Source organism: Chaetodon auriga, chromosome 8, assembly GCF_051107435.1.
Source record: "Chaetodon auriga isolate fChaAug3 chromosome 8, fChaAug3.hap1, whole genome shotgun sequence".
Lineage (NCBI taxonomy): Eukaryota > Metazoa > Chordata > Actinopteri > Chaetodontiformes > Chaetodontidae > Chaetodon > Chaetodon auriga.
The window spans coordinates 387,704-409,279 of NC_135081.1; the positions used below are offsets into that span (position 1 = coordinate 387,704).

Genomic DNA, 21,576 nt, shown 5'->3' on the forward strand with positions numbered 1-21,576 from the left:
GTAAATGTGTAAATATAGTAAAATCCACTCAAAAAAATGCTTCCAGAAAGAAATTGAACTCCCTCTAAAACCATAAATGGTCTCTTACGACATTATTATTTTTGTACAGATGAAACTAATTAGATGTAACGTGTTAACCAGTGGGATTTAGAGCTGCTGGTTGTGGTATTTTTGAACTTTTCTAATCTTGCTTGCTTGGCTAGTCTAAACACATTCTGACATGCACTCAGACACACAGACAGACATTAGATTGATAACCCTCCTCTCATCTCACTCACAGAAACAAAGCAAATTGTATGATGCAAAATATTGAACTATTTCTTTAAAAGGCACAGACTCCTAACTTGTTACTGGCTGTAGGCAACTTGAAACACTTAACAAATACACTGAAATTCACTCTCATTTTTCCAAACATGCTTCATTTTGCCCATTGATCAATTCAAACATAAGAACATGTTACATTTGAAGAGGCAATCTTTGAGACAGTTGATTCTTTGTACTTCAGTGGTAAAAGCAGCTAAGACTGTTGGTATTTATAAGGAACCATCGTCTATGAGGAATATTTTGGAAACTAGCAATATATGTGCATTCAGTTTTCATATTAAAGTTTCCTTTCTCGACCTCACCTGTCCAAAGGAGCCCTTTCCAATCAGCGAGTCTATCTCATAGCGGTCCAGCCACTTTTCTCCATTTTTGACAATGTAGTCATAATTGTCGTCATCATAGCCATCATTGTAGACTTTTCTCTCCTTCTTGGTGCTGCTGTCCTCTGGAGGGACCTGCTGGGCCCGCCGCTTCTTCTTAGTATAGTACACCTGTGGAGTTTATGTGGGTGGTAACTTTATTGTCCCAAATAATGCAAATCCTGAAGTAAACCCTATTATGAAGTAAACTTTCTACTGCCAGCTACGTATGCCTAATAATAATGCTTTATCCCAGGTTTCGTTTGATCTCAGGATCTTCAAAAATCACCCACGGTGTAGAAAACAGGCAAATACATTTAAAACCTGAAAAAGTAATTAAAACTAGTCAAAAAAAAAGTTAAAAAAAAAAAGAAAAAGAAAAGATGTCTGTGCATGTGTGTGGTATACGCTGTCTCATGTGTCATACCTCATTGATGTGCTTGTAAGTTTTGATGAGGTCAACAGAGAGTTTCCTTAGAGGGGCGCTGGCAGGGTCTCTGAAACTAGGGGGAATCCTCCGCTGGAGTATGGTCATATCAGACAGCACCTACAGAAAACAGCATCACTTAATACACGTGTGGAATTTGAATTAGGACATGAGAATCTAGAAAGGAGAAGGTGAAGTATGATCGTGTGAGACAAAACCTCCAACACCACTGCTTTCCAAAAGGTCATTCAGGTTTTATAGGCCAGGGTGAATAAATTAATCGAAATTTTGATATTTCAGGATGATATTACTGATTTTTATACACTATGTGTATTCCAGTGTTTCCTCTACATTCACTTAGGAGTAGGGGCCGCCATTCCTAAATACTAGCCGCCGCTCCTTCAAATTCCATTTTTTTTTTTTTTTGTATTGTTGCAAATACACCACCGCCGTATGTCTCCAGCTTCACAGCAGAGTCCGATGTTAATTACGAGAGCGTGGGCTTGAAAGTGACATCACGTCAAGCACCCAGGCACCAGGTCAGAGAGTCAGAGGAGTGTCATCTTGGAAAGTAGGGCAATGACTTACCGGAGAAAAGGTAGACTTATTAGCTTAAGATAACTCTTAATAGATTTTACACGTTAAATAGACATTCGCAAAATATTGCTGGCCAGCTAACGTTACATAACATATCAGTAGCTTAAGTTAATTGGGCCCGGTGCCATCTCTGTGTTACTAACGTGAGTAAAATAATTGATAGCATTAAGCTAATATCTAAAGGCCATGATGTAACTGCTGACTGTGTTTTCAGATGAGTTTGTTCACATATTTCTCTAAGAAGAGAAAGACAGCTGATGAAGATGACACTAGTCAGGTATCATTAGTAAAATCTGCAGTCAAGTGTCATTTGTTTATGCCGCCACAGCTCCCCGGAGAGCCTGCGCCCGCTGCTGAAAAAAATCCTAGAGGAAACACTGCATTCTGAATATAATTCACCTTTTTTGTGTAAAATTCTAATAATTCTCCACATTTAAGTCATATACTACATTACACATATTATGGGCTGATTATTAAATCAATAATCAAACAAGGTGCAATCATCAGTGTTAAGCAAAATTGCAAAATTTGTGATCTTTACAGAAAAATTGATGCAGATGTTCATGAGTGATCAAAATGATGAAAGAATTTTGACTCTAGGCCAAGCCACTGTCAAGTGTTTCAACATCTTGCAGTTTTGCACTTTAAGCAGAGAGATAAATCCAAAATTTTCACGGGAGATAATTGGCAATCTTCGACTTATATATGATCTCAATAAGCACTTAAACATAAACATACTACATCAGCGGCCCACAACCACCGGGCCACGGACCGGTACCAGTCCATGGACCATTTTATTGATTATCAGAGTCTGAAAGAAGTTTTATATTGAAAATCAGGTGCATCCGCCTGTGCCTCTGTACACATGTCAAACCGCTCCTCTCGGTCAAGTGATACGGTAGTAAAAAAGTAAGCCCACAAACTAGCAAAAATGAGTAAAAAACAAACGTCTTTGGAGAGCTTCTCTGGAAAGGGGAAAAGGCCAAATGACGAGACAGGAGAGGAAGAGCCTACAACTTCCAAGAAAAAGAAAGCTGCATTTAAGAGACAGCATCAGCAGTCCTACTTAAAATATGGGTTTATTGCTTCAGGTGATTCTCACGCTCCAAGCCTGATCTGGGTAATATGTGGAGACAGACTCGCAAATCTATGCCAGTCTGTCAAAATATTGCTTTACGTGAAACCAGTCCGTGGCGCAAAAAAGGTTGGGGACTACTGTACTACATGCATGATTTGTTACACTGCTGTAATAAGGACTTGGGCACCTGGGCATTCAAACCCTGAACTTTTGCATATCAGAGAAGGTGACTAACTGACAGTCTCATTAGTCTCTTATGACTTGAACACCCTGTACATCAAAGGGTCCCTTCCTATATGAGAACAGCATGCTATGTTCTGTTCTCATTGATGCAACTTAAGTTAAAATATTCACCAAAAGTACACAGAAAATTATAGATGAATGGCTGACAGACTAACCACATGATTATTATCAATTTAAGATAAAATATAATAATAATGAAGGTCAGCTTGCTCAGTATAGAATGCAATGTGTGGATAAATGAAGTGTGTGTGATGCGTACAAACAAAACATGAAGCCCTAACCTATCTAGTTGGTTGAGGCAAGAGACAAGAAGGCAAGAAGAGAAGAGAAAGAGGTTAACAAGAAAGGATGCCTTCTCCAACACTGCCGACTGGCTCCTGAGCCAGGAACTGCCCGCTAGAGAGGGATATCACAAAACGCCCCCAAAAAATCACAAGAAGGGATACAATTTTTTAAAAAGTGGCAGTGGAGGTGTGGCCAGGCTGTTCAGCAGGGCAGACGGCACACCTTGAGCTTTTCAACTCATCACCCCTCTCCATTTAAGCAGCATGCCGAAGATGTCTCTTGCCAGATTGTTCTAAGCTTTATGCTAGACTCTCCGGCCATTTGTCTCCAGAGTGTGTTTGTCTGGTTCTGTCCTAGCCTTGTTCCTTGTTTGTCCGTTAGTTACTAGCCGTGTTCCTAGTTGCCTGTTTGTTCCTAGTTTTGTATTTTTTTCCTACCTGCTTGCCACGGTGTAGGTGATTTTTTGTTTCTGGGCTTTTCGTGTTTGAGACTTTGTTTTTCTTTTGTAGTTAGTTATACTCCTGTACTGTTATTTTCTGCTGGAATTAAACTGTTTCGTTTAAACGGCTCCCTTAGGTCTGTGCTTGGTTTCTATCACCTTGGGTCCTAATCTAAAACTCTATTCTTAAGAATTTGACCAATCTGAACACTATAACACAATCTGAAACATTTTCTATCAATTTTGATAGCATTTGAACAAATGCTAATGGATTTACAGTATATGTATTACATGATTTTGTGTGATTTACATTTAGTTTTTCAAATTTGGAATGTGAAATGTCTAGAAATTTAGATTTGTTGTAATAAGCTATGCTCACTTTAATCAATCATTATCCAATTTTATGCATTGACTAAGTCTTGACCCGTGATCGTGCAAACCAAATTTTGTATGAATCCATGCAGCAGATTGCAAGATACAAACTTATAGCATCTTCGGCACTACCTAGGGGTGGAGGGCAATAAGCTTAGATTTCCACATGTCCCAGAAGAATTTTGGTCACAGACTATCTGATTATGGACACTATTTTCCCATATTTTCTGTTCAGGTGACTAATGGAGACAACAATTTTTGAAGTATTGAATGAGAGCGCCAGCCATGAAACGCATTACAATTTAATTCCTCTGGTTGTTTGCAACTGTCAATGTACATCCAGTAAAGTGCTTGCTTGGCCACTGACAGGCTCAGATTGATGATTGATTTCTATTTTGATTTTCGGGGGGAAATAACCATAAAGCTAATACGGTAATAGTTACAGTAACACTCCGCAACGCGTACGGTTTGTTTGTGACTGTGATGTAGCAGCTGGGCAGATTTAGCTTGTTTCTGATGCTAAGGCTACTGGTTGTGTTCTTTAGTTAGAAAACGGCAGAAAATACCTTTATAAAGTGACCAGGCAGTTTCGATTTGGTGTTTGTCCTCATAATATGTATGTGTAGCGTCATCCGTGCTCTCACAGCTAATGTTGTCCTACATGGTTTACTGCTTATTAAGAAATATTCACGAAAGTTTCTCTTTCCTCCAAACATGAAATACTGAAATAAGTGTAAGCTTTTTTATTTTCCTTCGTTTTTTTTTTTTTGTTTTTTTTTACCAAGTACATATTGCCGTAGATTACTGTTCATGTCAAAGAGATTTATATCTGCTCATTTGTTGGCCAGCAACATTGATTATTCACAACAGTAATGTTGTCTATGTTTGGATGTCTATATGCCTGCTCTTCATGCACTTACAATAATCTTAACCCACAGCTGACATGTCAGGAGGATATTACCTGAGTTAGATGAATTTGTTTATAATTTTAAACCAGGCAAACAAGTTATATAATGCATATTCTCTTGCAGATATCAGGCAGGTTCTTTGGCTTCAAGTCGCATCAGCAGAGTATTTTCGGTTGCAGTCACAGCAGCCGCACAGACGCTGCAGGGAGGAGGGGCTTGGAGGCAGGGCATGAGTGCAGTGGAGAGGGAGGGGGAGTGGTGTGAAACTTGTGTTGGTTCAAATTTTCAGGCTAAGTCTGCTCTCCTCTCAATTTTACCAACTGGAGCCTTAAGGTGTGAGGGGTGTGACCTTTCCAAAATATTATTTTTGGGCCTTAATTACAGTACCATCATCTGACCGATTGATTCTTGGGAAGCACTTGCACATCATTTCAAGCTGTTGGGCCTAGTTTTGTGATTCTAGCTCATTCCAGCTCAATTTGGCAATTTGAGTTGTGCCAGAAAATGAATAAAATGAATAAATAATAATAATTATAGTAAACTGGCACAAACACAAAAAAGTTGAGCATGAAAAACACCTTTTGCCGGCTATCACTAGTTTCTCGGATGCAGACCATTAAACTGGAAAAATACGACAAAAATTGTCCCAAAAGTACATAACAACAACAACTGGCAATTGCAGGTAGCTGATATATTTGTCCAATCTCCCAACCCTACAAGAACATAACTCTGCTCTGCACCCAGACGAAAACTTGCTCCTTTTAAACTTGAGGTGCTGCAGTTAGCTTCTTTCCTGAACCATGGCATAGGCTTTCCCAAGTAGCAGTGCAACACCTTGATAAAGTAAACACATCTCTGCCATAGGCATTCCAGAAAAAACCTACAGTTGCACCAAAGAGCCCTCTGCCTCTGAAATTAGCTCTAACTGTTCCGGCTGTACCTCCTGCGCAAGAGGCAGGGCAGTCAGCTTCAACACTCCTCGCAGTGCTCCTCGCGACTCCTCTAATGAATCTAGGTGAGGAGAGTGTGGATAATCTTGGCTAAGCAATCACTGCACTGTAATTTTCTATAGGATGTACAGCACTAATTCTAAGTATGTTTAAAAAACATTCCCTCAGTGCATTGACTGATAGACCATTTTTAACCTTACTGATGTCAAGCTGAAAGGTTATTGGCTGTTGTTTGCTATGAATTTCAGAGAAAGATGAAAAGCTGTCAGTGGCTGTTTGGTAATGTGTAAGAATGAGCTGAGCACTAAACCCCTACTCCCAATAGTAGCTGTCCAATCATAGCTTTACAACCATAATTACACACAGCAGGGATTTCTTTGCATGTGCATGTGTACATACAACTCTAGTGAGAAAACCAAAAACACAGGGAACAAAAGGGTCAGAAATTTCTGTAGCTGTTCATACATGTGTGCATATGTGTAAAGGTGCTATCAGAGACCAATTAGTTACCCCCACCACCTCCATATTTTCAGTGTAAACATAACCAATGCCACCAAGGTCAGTGGGAGCAGTAGCAGCATGTATAGGGAGGGTGGCTGGTGCTCTTGAGAATTTGCGAAGTTCTATGCCATTGTATTCAGAGTTTCTGATCAATCAATCAATCAATCAATCAATCAAACTTTATTTATATAGCACCTTTCATACATAAAAATGCAACACAAGGTGCTTGACAAAGAATAAAAACAGGATAATAGAAAATAAAACCACACAGACACACACAAATGCAACCACACAACCCCCCCCCCCCCCCCCCCCCCCACACACACACACACACACACCCCAACGTAGCTTTCGGTATAATAACATGGCAGGGCACTGAGGAATCAAGAGAGGAAAAAACCAGCCATGGGGAGCTCATCCACGCTGCAAGGGGACGCAGCCCACAGGGAGTGCCGCCGTAACAGAGAACCCCGACCCAGATAGACCGGGATGGACTCCACACACAGGGCAGAGCCCCCCAGTCCTCCGGGCCCAAGGAGTCCCCAGGACGACGCCCCAGCAGGCAGGCCAGACACACCTCCCAGCGTGGAGGCCCCCCATGAGGAGACACTGGAGCTAAAACGTAAAAGACAATGGAATAAAAAGACCTGAAACCTAAAAGACAATGGAATAAGAGACCTAAGACCTAAAATAAAATCGAATAAAAACGATCGAAAGGCTAAAGGCAATAGGCTAGGATAAAACAGGTCTGAATTAAAAGAGTAAAAGAAATCAATTAAAAGCCAAACTAAAAAGGTGAGTCTTGAGCCTCCTCTTAAAAACACCAACGGTCTCTGCGGTCCTGATGCCCTCCGGCAGGCTGTTCCAAAGCCTCGTACCATAATGGTTGAATGCCGCCTCCCCGTGGGTTTTGGTCCGAACCTTTGGAACAATTAAAAGGCCAGTGCCAGAGGACCTCAGGTTCCGCGAGGGCTGGTATGGTAAAAGCAGTTCAGACAAATAAGATGGCCCAAGACCGTTAAGACACTTAAAAACTAGTAAAAGCACCTTGAAATCGATCCTGAAACACACGGGGAGCCAATGCAGCGATTCTAGAACTGGTGTAATGTGCTCCCGCCCTCTGGTCCTCGTCAGCACACGTGCGGCTGAGTTCTGGAGTAATTGCAAGTTATAGATAGTCTTTTTGGGAAGACCAGAGAGCAGGGCATTACAATAATCTAGACGGCAAGAGATAAAAGCATGCATCAGTACCTCCGTGTTAGCCTGAGAGAGAAACGGGCGGACTCTGGCTATATTTTTGAGGTGGTAAAAACCTATCTTTGTTACATTTTTAATATGAGGAATAAAACTGAGCTCAGAGTCGAAAATGACGCCCAGGTTCTTAACGGATTGTGAGGGTGTAAAACCTTGTAGTTTTGGTAAAAGTGTCTCTCTCTGGGCTTCAGGACCAATAACTAAAACCTCTGTTTTATCCTGGTTGAGCTGTAGGAAGTTCTCTGCCATCCATGACTTGATGTCTAAAATACAGTTTAAAAGGGTATCAATAGGCCCCGTGTCATCAGGAGACACGGCAATGTAAAGCTGTGTATCATCAGCATAACTGTGGAAGCTGATGCCGTGTCTCCTGATGACATCCCCAAGGGGAAGCATATAAAGATTAAAAAGTACTGGGCCTAAAATTGACCCTTGGGGCACCCCACACTTCATTTCACGGGTTCCAGAGGAACATGCATCCAAACTTACATAGAAACAGCGGTCTGTGAGATACGAGTAAAACCAATTAAAAACAGTACCAGAGAGGCCTACCAGGTTTCTGAGTCTGTTTAATAAAATGTGGTGATCTACTGTATCAAAGGCAGCACTTAGATCCAGTAGCACCAGGACTGTGAGTTTTTGTGAGTCTGCGTTACACCTGATATCATTTAAAATCTTTAAAAGGGCTGTCTCGGTACTGTGGTTCACTCTAAAACCAGACTGATATTTCTCTAAAATGTTATTAGTAGTTAAGAAATAACTTAGTTGGTTAAAGACCAGTTTTTCTAAAATCTTACTTAAAAAGGGTAAGTTGGATACAGGTCTGTAGTTATTAAGAATGCTGGGGTCTAAATTGCTCTTCTTCAGAAGGGGCCTCACCACTGCTGTTTTGAAGGCAGCAGGGAAGACACCCGTCTGAAGAGAGCAATTCACTATATTTAAAATCTGTTCCTTGAAGAATCCATAAAATGTCTTTAAAAGTGATGTGGGAATTGGATCTAAAAGGCAGGTTGTTGGGTTTACCTGGGAGAAAACTCGACCAAGTGTCCTCACATCAACCAGGGCAAAACTCTCCAGTGTTTCCTCAGATAAAATCGACTGTCCAGATGTGTTAAAAGTTGTGTTCTGATGTGATACAAGGCTGGATCTGATGTTGTCGATTTTACTTCTGAAGTGGTCTGCAAAGTCCTCGCAGAGGGCGTCTGTTGGTGTCTCTGGGGATTTTTTAAAATTGGTGTTAGTTAAAAGATCGAAGGTGGAGAAAAGAAATTTTGGGTTGTTTTTGTTATCTGAGATGAGATTTGAGAAATGGGATATTCTTGCCTGTTTGACTGTTTTATTGTAGGATTTGAGTTGTTCACGGAATATCTCATAGTGGACTGTGAGTTTATTTTTTCTCCACCTTCTCTCCGCAATCCTGCATAGTCTCTTTGATTTTTTAATTTCGTCTTTACTTCTCCACGGGGGTAAAGATTTTGTTTTTACCGTTTTTGTTAAAAGTGGAGCCACAGAGTCTAAGGTTAATCGCAGTTTCCTGTTAAAATTGTCAACAATAAAATCACAGGGTGCAGGTAAAACTTCTGCAGGAGTGCTCTGTAAAATCTCGATAAAATTTGCAGCCACCTCAGAAGTTAGGTAGCGTTTCCTCACTGTTCTCACCGGGGCGTCCTGATGGTTAAGACTGGCGATGTTAAAATACACACAGTAATGGTCGGATACAGCCAGGTCAACAACAGAGGACACACCCGTGGAGAGGCCATGGGTTATGACCAGGTCCAGGATGTGTCCTCTGTTGTGAGTTGGCTGTGTGACATGCTGGTTAAAATCCATGCAATTTAAAAGGTTTAAGAATTCTCTGGACAGTGAGTCCGAGGTGTTATCCACGTGCAGGTTAAAATCGCCAGTTATTAAAATTCTGTTGTAAGAGGTGTGTATGATTGATAAAAGCTCTGAAAATTCACTGATAAAAGCAGTGGAATGATGGGGTGGTCTATAAACAGTGATGCAGAGAACAGGAGGACTGCTAAAAACAAAAGCATGATACTCAAAAGATGAGTAACTGTTAAAATAGACTTCCTTTGACATTAAGACGTTATTAAAAATTGATGCAGTCCCGCCTCCTCTCTTGCCTCCCCTGGTGGAGAATAAAAAGTTAAAATTTGGTGGGGAAGCCTCGGTGAGAACAACTGGTGCCTCTGTGCCAAGCCATGTCTCTGTTAAAAGTAACCCATCTAACTTGTTGTCTAAAATCAGGTCATTTATGATAAAAGATTTGTTTAAAAGAGAGCGCACGTTCAGCACAGCCAGGTTAATGTTAGTGCTGAACGTGCGCGTATGACCACAGGGAGATAAAATGTCCGGGTGTACGAGGTTGTCTCTGTTAAAAGCACTCTGTCTATGAGTCCGGGGAAAACGTCTGCCTGTAATGGTTTGTATGGGAAAGATGTCCGGTTTAGGTGGTAGTGACAACTGTGGACTGTCGGGGAGGCTAGTGAGTGCAATAGTGCCATGATCAGCTGGTGTAGGCGGAGAAGAAGAATCTGGGGAGGGGGTGTGACAGGTAAACAGTCAATCTCGTGGGGCATACTGGATGGCGTGGTGAATATTAGTCGTTAGCATTCGGCTGCCAAGCCTGTTGGGGTGAACTCCGTCGGCCCTGTAAAAGGAGGGACGGTTCCAAAACAGGTTAAAATTGTCAATAAAACCAACGTTAAAAGCTCTGCAGGCGGACTGTAGCCAGGTGTTCAAATAGAGGAGCTTGCTGAAGCGCCATGCTCCATGATGGGACAGTGTGGGAAGAGGACCGCTGATAAAAATGGACTTACCACAGTTGTTTAAAAAGCTAAAAAGGTTATTAAAATCCCTTTTGAGCAGCTCAGACGGCGTCTGAGCGGCGTCAACGCAGCCTACGTGCACCAAGATACGGCTGATGGAGGCTGGGAGTGACCGCAGCAGACCGGGAAGTTTCTCCAGGATAACCGGGACTGTGGCTCCTGGAAAGCAGTGAGTGGCTGCGTTGAAAAAGCGAATTCCCCGGGTTATTGAATCCCCCACTACTAAAGTGGTTGGAGGGAAGAGGGGACGAAGTGGTGGAGATTGTGAGGTCCCGTGGCTGGATGATCCGTGGTCTGCGCTGTGCGTCCGGAGAGACGGATGCGGTGTGGAGGATGCTTTGCCGAGCCTGGGAGAGGGATTCCCCACTCCGTCCGGACGAGGAAGACCACCGGAGCGCCGGAGCACGGCCTCCTTCAGGATCCGACGTCGGGCAGAGGCTGTCGTGGACCGGGATGTGGACCGATGAGGCTTCGAGGTGGCGTGTCCAGCGACCTGAGCGCTACCGGCCGTCAGTGGCGGAGGGTGGGACTGTACGCTCGGTGTAGGAGCAGATGATGGAGGGCAGACAGAAGAAGAGCCCCGCGGAGCCGGGGTGAAATTCAGCCGTGCTCGGCGGGGTGTGGGGCGAGTGGTTCGCCCAGATGCGCTCACCGGGACAGGCGGGAGCGGTGGAGATCCGTTGAAATCGGTTAAAATCCTGGGAGGTGAAGGAGAAGGCCCAAGGTTCCCAGCCAGTGGTGGAAATTCGAGTGAGTCCAGGATGTCGTAGCGATTTTGCAGCTGGATGTCACAGGTTGTGGGAGTGTGACGTGACGGCCTCTCCCTCCTTTTGTGATCGCCGACAACCACCCAGGTGTCCGGGTGTAAAGGAGTGGAGCTGACTGGGACCTTGGGTTTAGCCCCGAGCTGGAACCAGGGGTCCTCCGGAAAGGCGGATAGAGCGGAACCAGCGGCCGGTGCGGTAGCCGCGACCTGCGTAGAGCCGAGTATCGGGGCAGCAGTAGCAGCGGCCGGGGCAGAAACAGCAGCGGGTGGAGTGGAACCCGCGGCCGGGGCCGTAGTAGCGTGCTGTGTGGAGTCAGTAGCCGAGCAGGGAGCCGTGGCCTCGAGCTCTTTGCTGGTGGCAGAGACTTGAGCAGGGCCAAAGAGGATAGTGTCCAGGTGTCTGTTGATGGTTCAACTGTTTCAACTTGTCACCACACTTCTTGTGGGAACCACTGAAACCACCTCAGAAATCCCTAGCTAATAGACCTCTTAACCAGCTGACAGCAGACAAGATCAACAAGGAAAAACTGTGTTGGTGCAACATCAGTTTCAGAGTCTGATTATCGGGGCTGGGAGAATTCATGATATTAGTTAGTAAAACTTGCTGCATTAATTTTTCATACTGTATCCTCTGTTTTAAACTACAACCCTCACTGTTTAGCTGTGAAATGAGATTATGCAGGGTAGATAACAAATAGTTGCAGCCTGTATTCCATGGTGGCAGCATTTCACCCTGTTGCTGAAAACAGACAACTGACATTGCGAGCTGTGACCACTCATTGTCTGAAAGCACCATCAAGAAGAAGAAGAAAAAGAAGAATCAAAGGGATAGTGCAGGTTTTTGGAGGTGGGGCTGCATGAGGTACTTATGCATAGTCAGTGTATTGCCTCCAGTAAATGGCGGTCAGCACACCCTCAATTTGGAGAAGCAGACAGAAGTACGGGCAACAACCTAGAATGATCAATGTTCAGGGTCAGGTGTACAGTATAATATTTTTACTGCTTTACCTTGTCGTGAGACAGCCCTTTCCGTTTGCACTATATTTTCTCAACTGTAAACAACACTGCATGCACTGGTCCAGAAGGCCACCGCCAAATAAGCCTGATAGACACATGCTTAAGAGTACTGTTATACTCAACCATCAAGTAATATAGCACTAAATACATACAAATAATTGAAACAACACCCAACAACCAGTAAAGAAATGTAGTTTCCAGAGAAGTTTCCCCTGACTCTATTTCGATACATTCAATCGGCATCTGTAAAAATTCTTCTTCTGTATACTATGGTTGATAAAGGCATCTCCTTGTCTCCACAGCGAATGGCATTTTGTCATTGCTGTCATAATCACTGATTCTTACTTTCTTGCATTTGTCATCTCTTCAATAAGATACTGAACTGTCAAAAGGGACTGATAAAGGATAAACTGTAAGGATGCTTACTTTTCATATACAATGAAAAGGCAAAAACTGTCCTTCTATTATTGTTCAACTGTACAAAAGACATTTCTTGACATTACTGTAAATTCCAGCGAAAATTTATTGTGAAAAGGTCTCAGAATCAGGTTTGTAGTCTAAAAACCTTCAGATATGCACAAATTGAATGGATAATACAGCTATGTGTAAACCAGAGTGGCTACAGAGATATTATGTTGAGAACTGTAACAAAATGTAATTGGTCGGCTTGGCTGCTTGTGTGTTCCCAAAAAAGTTTCAGTGATTGTTCGAGATTGTTGATAGTGAACATAACTTCAAACCTGTTGAGCAAGGGCTCAGTAAATTGCTCCTTTTAGTAAGACTAGATATACTCTGTGAAGTAATGAAGCAATTGCCTCTGCAAACCTTCTGCTCACTGTAGTCATCAGTCTTTATCACAATGAATGCCAGAACATAAACAACAATTCTTTTTTCATAAGGAGTATGGTAGGAACATTTTCAGTAGCTTAACATAACTGTTTTAATCTATATCAAAAAATGAATGAAAGAATGTAAACACATCTCTCTGGTGTTGCAGTGCTGCTATGACAATCAACAGGTGACACCTGTGCCAAAGCATGTATGTATGTGTGTGTGTGTGTGTGTGTGTGTGTGTGTGTGTGTGTATGTGTATGTGTGTTTTACCTGCTGCTGCTCGGCCATGGAGTGGATGGAGCTGAAGGAGGGGTGTGTATGTGTGTGCTGGCTGGTCATGGCTGGCTCAGCGAGGGAGAAGCCCTGGGCAGTGGAGGAGGAGGAGGAGGAGGAGGAGGAGGAGGAGGAGGTGGGCGGACATCCTGAGCTGCTTACACCTAGGGAGAGTGAGAGATGATTAGAGAGAGAGACCCCAACATTCTACTCATTTTCTTTGCCTTTATTTGTGATACGACACTGCTACTGCTGCTTTGTTTTTTGCACCACAAAATCAGATGACACATGACCATCACACCACAGTCATTGATTATGACTATCCATACTGGTCATTTACTGCACTATCAACAAAAGTTATTCATTACCAAGTTCCAAAATGAAACAAACATTTTAAACACATCACTGTCAGATTTGTGCATTTGTTGAATTTATATGAAAATGTCGCAAATTATTACTGTTGCCTCTAGAGAGGCCTCTAGAACTGCTGAAAAAATAATTTAAAAAACTGAAAAACTGAAACTGGATTTTTGAGGATTAAAACAATATGAATATCTGTGAGTTTAAAACATTTGTTAATGATATATCCAATACAATTTTTAAAAATACTAACATGTAAGATAATATGGTATGTGATATGTTTTACAGTGTAAAAATAAGCTTAAGTGTTCGCTGGTGCACAAACTTTGTCACATGGAGGCCGTGCTTCTGAACGACCTCAAACATATCTTTGACATTTTGGACTGACAATGCCTATTACTTATTATTCAACCTATAGCTTATTGACCAGCATACCATGTTTGTACAAACAGTAAGAAAATTGCTCCACCAATAACAGTATTTATGCTGTCTTTGTCATCCATTTTCATAATCATCCTCACCCACCAATTGTCTCACATGCCTCTAGGCTCTCTCTAAATCAAGTGAATCATAATTTCTAAGTGGTGTGCAGATATCCTTCATGTGATACATAAATAAATGTGCTGAATTTATGCACTCTTTTGTGTTTTAATTTCTACAATGCAGGAATGTTCACAGAATTTCATTCTCAACCAGGTTATCGGATTCTGACCACCTAACTCTCGTCACTTGATGTAAGAACTAGCTAACTCCTTGAATAACCAAGCCTAGTGGTGATTTTAGGATTCACTGTGTGTACCCTTGTCTAAATGTAAGGGGTAACTGGACAGTGGTAAGGGTGGTGGTGCTGAGCAGACAACATGGGGTCAGCGTCTCTAATAAAAAAAAAAGAAGAAAAAAGTTATGTAGAGCTTATAAGCTTATAATTGTTTAATTATTTTGTTCAATAGGTTTTAACTTTCAAACATTAGCCTAAATCAGTATGAACAGTCTACTAAAACATGGGAAATGCATAATGATAACTAGATACTTAAATAGAAAATACTCTCAGACCTCTGGGCAGTCAGTGCGCAATACAAAATACACGGTTCAACTACCAATGAATGAGCCTTTATCTCAACAACAAACATCTCCTTGACAACACAGGAAGCAACCAAAAATACCCAGAGACTCAATACAACAGCTGGCCAACAAAAATAAACCCAAATAATGCCTCTTGAGTCTAACAGACAAGCTGGGTGATACTCCAACAATTCCAGAATTACCTCAAGGTTACCTCTCATAGTCTGGCCACTGTGCTGCGGTTGGCTCCAGGGAAAGGCCAGCCTGGGTTTGGAAAGTTAATCAATGATCACTGGATGGATCTGGATGGACTGGGCCTTTTCCACTGGTGAGCAACATTAGATGCATGTATTTTCTGAATTAATTAATGTTATGTGGGTTGGATGGGAAGCTTTGGTGGGCTGAATGTGGCCCATGTGCCGGTAGATGAAGATCACTGGTCTGAGGGTTCAGACTGTTAAAGCTGTTACTGATAAAAGTAGACTGTCAGGACTATGCTCAGGATCTTCTATGAGTCTGTGGTGGCAAGTGCTATTCTCTATGCTGTTGTGTGCTGGGGCAGCAGGCTGAGGATGGCGGACACCAACAGACTCAACAAACTGATCCGCAAGGCCAGTGATGTTGTGGGGATGAAGTGTGACTCTCTGATGGTGGTGTCAGAGAGGAGGATGCTGACTAAGGTACGGACACACCCACTTCATGATGTGCTGGTCAGGCACAGGAGTACGTTCAGTGAGAGACTCATCCCACCAAAACTCAAGACTGAACACCACAGGAAATCATTCCTGTCTGTGGCCATCAACCTGTACAACTCCTCCCACTGAATGGCCCTTGGACTTTTCACTGCCTGATATTATATTATTATACTGATACATATTTGACCAAATTCAATTTTGCACATCCTCTGTATAGTCATTCATCTATACCCGCGTATCCCTTTCGGGGTTGCGGGGGGCTGGAGCCTATCCTAGCTGGCAATGGGCGAGAGGTGGGGTACACACTGAACCGGTCGTCAGCCGATTGCAACATAGACAGACATACAACCATTCACACTCACACTCACACCTATGGACAATTTAGAGTCACCAATTAACCTAACGAGCATGTTTTTGGTCTGTGGGAGGAAGCCGGAGTGCCCGGACAGAATGCACGGGAAGAACGTGCACGCATGCACGGGAAGAACATGCAAACTTCACACAGAAAGGCCCTGCCCGACCCGGGGATCGAACCAGCAACCTCCTTGCTGTGAGGCACGTACACTACGTTTTGTGCCACCATGCCGCCCCTTCCTCTGTATATACTCTGTTTATTTTTCTCAGTGTATATATTTTGTTTTATATTTGTATATATATATTTCAGTATAAATATTCATCTCAGTATAAATATTTTGTTTTATATTTGTATATATATATTTCAGTATAAATATTCGTCTCAGTATAAATATTTTGTTTTTTATATTTGCTTTTTATATATATTTTCTTTCTCTTTTCTTCCTTTCTAACTTATTCTTGTAAGGAGCACCTGCAAAAAATAATTTCCCCTCGGGGATCAATAAAGGAATGCTGATTCTGATACTGATTCTGATTCTTGTACAGTTCAGCCTCAAAGTGATGCACTTTTTGCATTTCTGCATCAAATGCTGCTCTACACTATATTAGAACAGGCAGCACAACAAGGGATGCAGCGTGGCCTTGACTAGTTGAGTAGTTACTGCCTAACAAAGCATCAGTGATGTGTGTTGGATAAGATAAGACTTTATTGAGGCATACCGTCAGATCACTTAGGAAAGTCCTTGCCTCTGTAATCGTTTTCAGGCTCCAGCTGTGGATATTTGTGTGGTTGGGCAATAGGGATTTTCTACTCAAGTCTTCTTGGCATTTCTGTTACATTTCAGCTAGTTGTAATCACTTGCGTTGTAAATTTTGCTTCCAAAGTAACATGGGTGCTTTTGACTCATTCTCGTCTTTCCAATACTGGGTTTCTGGGACTCCTTGATTTTGTTGTTCCTGAAATGTTTTCTTTACTTCACTGTCTCATACACGTCATATTTCTTTATACCTTGATAATAAAGCTACAACTGGTACTGTACAGGGTTTGCTTAGTCTGATAGTATTTTGATTCATACAGCTCTACTGTAATAGCAAAATCTCTCAGGGTACTGTAACAGTGGGTCTTATTGCTCATGAATTCAACTCGGTATTTGTGTGAGTGAGATAGTGTTAGTTCCTCTTTCAAAACTGACTGTTTGAAACATTGTTAAGACAAAGTTGTTTTTTTTTTTGCTTTTTTTTTTAACTACTTTGACGAAGCAATTGCATGAATGTGACTCAGTACACAACAAGGAGAGAGGTTACAGTTTATGAACAACTGCTAAATTTACAAGAGTAATCACTATGCAACATCTATGTAGATTAGCAGTTTCATTTTGGTTTGTGAGCAAAGAAGAAAAACATATAGACAGACACAGGTGTAGTGGTGAAAGGAAGTCAGTTAAAGAATGGGCTAACTTCACACAGCTAAAGATGATGGGTGATCACTTCCCTTTTGTCCATGGGGAAAAAAAAAAAAAAAAAAAAAAAAAAAAATATATATATATACACACACACACACACACACACACACACACACACACACACACACACATATAGGAGGCTGCAGAGGGTAACAGGCCCCCAGCATGGGCTACAATTGTGGCTGTCCACGCCACACCTGTAACCGCACCATGTATCAATCCATGTTATCAATCAATGTGCAGTATCAGTTGCTCTTTGATCTTTCAATGTAAAGAAATGCTGATAGACCTTTGATGTCAAATGTATACCAGGAAGTTTTTGTTATCTTTGCTCAAGGGCAAATTAATAATGCTAAGCTAACTAATAGACCGACTCTATTATATTGGTGAAATTGTTTCAACTATCATCTCTTAAGTGCCTACTACAACCTCATAAAGCTGTACTGACTGCCATTTTTTTACACTCAGCACTTCTATTGAGGTTTTCAAATGAAGCTTAGAATGTTTGTTGTCACATTTTCTGAATCATCATCAAAACAAATCTTTGAAAAAAACTCTTAATCTGAATAAAGTGACCACCCTGTTACTACAGTGTGTTGTAGCTTTTTGACTGCAGTGAAAATGTTGTTTTTGAAAGGCTAAATGAAAATTAATTGAAACGAAACATTTTATTAAATAAAAATAGGAATTCTGGAAATTAATACCTTCATTTCCAAAATTTTGTCTTTTGGTCTTCACAAAGCTCTGGGGTTACTGGAAATCAGATCACATTTGGAAACATATCTATGCAGTCAGCACTGTAATGTACTTCTACAAATAGTGTAATAACCCAAAAATAACCCAACAGCCTATCTGGACCTTTTGGAGTTTGTGTTACCAGCACATGGGCTTCATTTGTGGTGCCACTGACAACCTCTGCTGAAAGAAGTTATCAATTAAGCCAATCTTCTCCTGATTAAGCCAGTAACTGGACAAAATCAAAAGACCAAGCAAAAGCAAGACGTGGAATATACTCTGCTTCTTCTTTCTTGTTACATACAAATCCATATGGAGGAGAGCCTCAAAATGTGCACATGCAAATGAATTACTGTTGACATCTGGATCACTCAACCTTAAATTAATGTAATGCTCCAGTTTTACGTCAAGAATGAGGCAGCAATAATGAAAGAAGGCTATGGCATAATATGTGAATTGAGAAATACTGTTTGGCTGTTGAAAGCAATGCATGTGAAAAAACCTCAAAAGTATTTTCTTTACCCACCAAGAATGATGGTGTTTGTAATAAATGTAAGGCAATCAGCAACAAGAACCCATGTTGTGAAAAACATTTGGACCAACTTATGTAAATTAAGTAGACAGACATAACACTACAGTTTAAAATATATTATCTGTATATGTATATCTAAAGTTTTTACTGTGAAGCAGCAGCAGCACCAGGAAATAAAGTTTACATTAGCAATTGTAATATGGGTGGGAGGAGGGCACAACAGAAAACAATGAAGCTTCCTAATTCAATTAGATGAAAGTAAAAACAACAAGTAGGAACTTAACTCCAAACCACAGAAATTCATTTTCAAGCTACTTGAGTACTGAGAACTGAACACAGACAGACAGACAAGACCAATACTAGTGCTTTCTATACCAAAGTAAAAGAGTTTGCTACATAATCCAGGACAGATGTTCTCAGTGCACATGTAAGAATATTTTTTGTAATTATCAGTTCCCCAGCACTATTACCTACCATACACAGTATAGACAGTTATCCTATTCAGTGGCTCCCTGAGATTTTCAATTGATCTCTGCTGAATGAGGCCTTATTTCTGACCTTAAGAAACATTCAGCTGCTTTTAACCTCTATGTTGAACTATGTGTGTAGTTGATATATATGGTTCTTTTCCAATACTTTTTGTTAAAAACTGTATTAGAATGGCCCAATGTTCAGTACTTGTTGTAAGTCAAATGTGCTGCCAGTGTAGAGGATGAAATGCATAATTTGTCTGAATCTCCACTAGGTGGAAGTACTGGCAAAATAGCCCAATCAGAGGATTGTATGTCTATGGTAAGAGGACACGTGCTTGTGCATTCCTCCCTGATGTGAGCCTCAGCTTTAACTGAGAGAGAAGCAATGCCTCTACCTCAACATGTCTATGACTGACAGCAGTGTGCCATCTACAGAAACAGTACCCCCCGCCATATGCTGGTTAACAAAATTGGCTGCTGCAGTTTACAGTTGGACTAATTTGCCTACAGAGCTGATGCTAATGGTGAACCCACCAACTTAACTTAGCCTGTATGCAAAATGTGCTATAAAACAGTGTTTTACAAGTGAGGAAACAGTTCAAACCTTGCCAAACACGTCAGTGACAGACACCAAGACCTCTCCAAGGAGTACAAAAGGCAACAGGTTAGCAAATAAGCTAGCTGGCTAGTTAGCTGGTAGGATGGTGATGAGGGGCTAACCTGTATCAGATAAGTAGTGTAAATAGCATGCCAAGCATAGTTCCAAAATGTATTATGCTACATTTATCTGGAGGTCTAAATCAAATCAGTTAAATCACTAAATGACATATGGATACTAGCTACATATCACTTCTAAAATCGATCTATAGTTTTGTATACTTTCTACTTAAGTAGCTCTATAGCATCAGACAGAACAGCCAGTAAAATAAGGCACACTCCCACTACAAATTTAGCCAACATAACATTGCCCATAGTGAACATAATGGAACTATTCTAAGAATATTACATGAGCATTGTGTAAGGCAGATTTATAATACATATTATATTAACCTTACTCAATAAACCATGGATTTGCCCTGATATGTATAAAATTAAATAGCTAAGATTTCATTGTAAATGTATTTTATAAACACTTCTATACACATTTTTGCAACAGCATACTGTATATCCACATTTCTCATCAGCCCTCTTGTTTTAATTACAGAGTCCATGTGAAACCAGCCTACCAGCCAATCAACCTACCATTCACACCAGCCTTCAACTGACTGGGATCATGATTTCCGATTTCTTAGGGATCTAGCATTGAATCTGTAGAATTTCAGTTTCAAGTATTGTTTCACTATCGAGTATTGTTGTACTAAGCTCAGTAAAACAAAATTTCAAGCAAGCATTGTCACTGGGAATGTCGTGGTGCTCTGGGTCCTGGCCTGTTTACAGACATAACAGTGCTGGAGAGGGAGAATATCTGCCTAGTACTGAAAAATCAGCATTGTCTCTTTAAGAGACGGAGAGGCACACACAGCACTTCCTCAATCTGGCATCCCCCCTCTTTAACTGCCATTGGTTGTGCGCCCTCTTTTTCTGTCAGCTGATTCGCTGTTTGTATCTAAGGGCAGGCTGGCCAGCACTCTATAAATAAACCTAGTGCTGTCTCAGCAACCAGCCCACAATACTCATTAGCTACTTCTCTCTCTCCTCTTCCACCTCTCTCCTGCTAAGCAAGTAGCTTCCAATAGCAGGCCTGGCTCTCAGCAGCAGCAGTCTGACATACTCTCCCCTAGCAACCCAACCCACCCTACCAGCCACTATCGCCCTCCCCTTTCCTTCCTCATCCTTCCTGCTATCTCAAACCTCTCTACCTCTTAATTGATTCTCTCTTCTTTTTATCCATGTTTCATCCATATTTCCTTCTGTCCAATTATTCCTCCTTCCTGGCTTTAATCAGATGACTGCCCAGTATGTCTCAGTAAGGGACACTTTCTCTTTTTATGCCAACTGTTTCATCTTGTCATTAGTCTTGGGTTGATACACAATGATGAAACAATACTTATGTTAACAGTGAGGTGTCACTCCAGGAGACACAGCAACACATAGAACAGGCAGAAACTAATGCTTCCTGCTAGATGATGGAAAACAATGCTAACTGTGCATCAGAGTGAACCAAGAGTTTTACACTGCTATGAAAAAAGGTATCTTTACCAACAGTGTGTACACACAAATCTGTTTAAACACAACTGTAGTCAAGACCATTGAAGCTGGGACAGAGACAAGTTCGAGTCTGAGCAGTTTCAATATCAAGTTAAGACCAAGTTCAACAACAGACAGTGCTGAGAGCATTAGTTTGATACTTTTGTTTTTGCTTGATATAAGCAAATTCAGTGTGTGCTGGAATTAGACTCATTTAGAAATTCAAATTGAAACATTTCAATGTTGCATTATTT

At 41.4% G+C, this 21,576-nt stretch overlaps 1 protein-coding gene across 5 annotated transcripts in view; it reads right to left on the reverse strand.

The window, feature by feature from the left end:
- dyrk1b (dual-specificity tyrosine-(Y)-phosphorylation regulated kinase 1B) overlaps positions 1-21,576 on the reverse strand; it is a 101,156-nt gene that overhangs the window by 15,617 nt on the left and 63,963 nt on the right. For all 5 annotated transcript variants that reach the window (XM_076736685.1, XM_076736686.1, XM_076736688.1 and 2 more), the window contains 3 exons: positions 13,459-13,625; positions 1,111-1,230; positions 627-815 (listed from right to left, as the gene is read on the reverse strand). In XM_076736685.1, coding sequence (XP_076592800.1) covers positions 627-815; positions 1,111-1,230; positions 13,459-13,527 — 378 coding nt within the window. In that variant the 5' untranslated portion in view covers positions 13,528-13,625. The remainder of the gene's footprint in view (positions 1-626; positions 816-1,110; positions 1,231-13,458; positions 13,626-21,576) is intronic.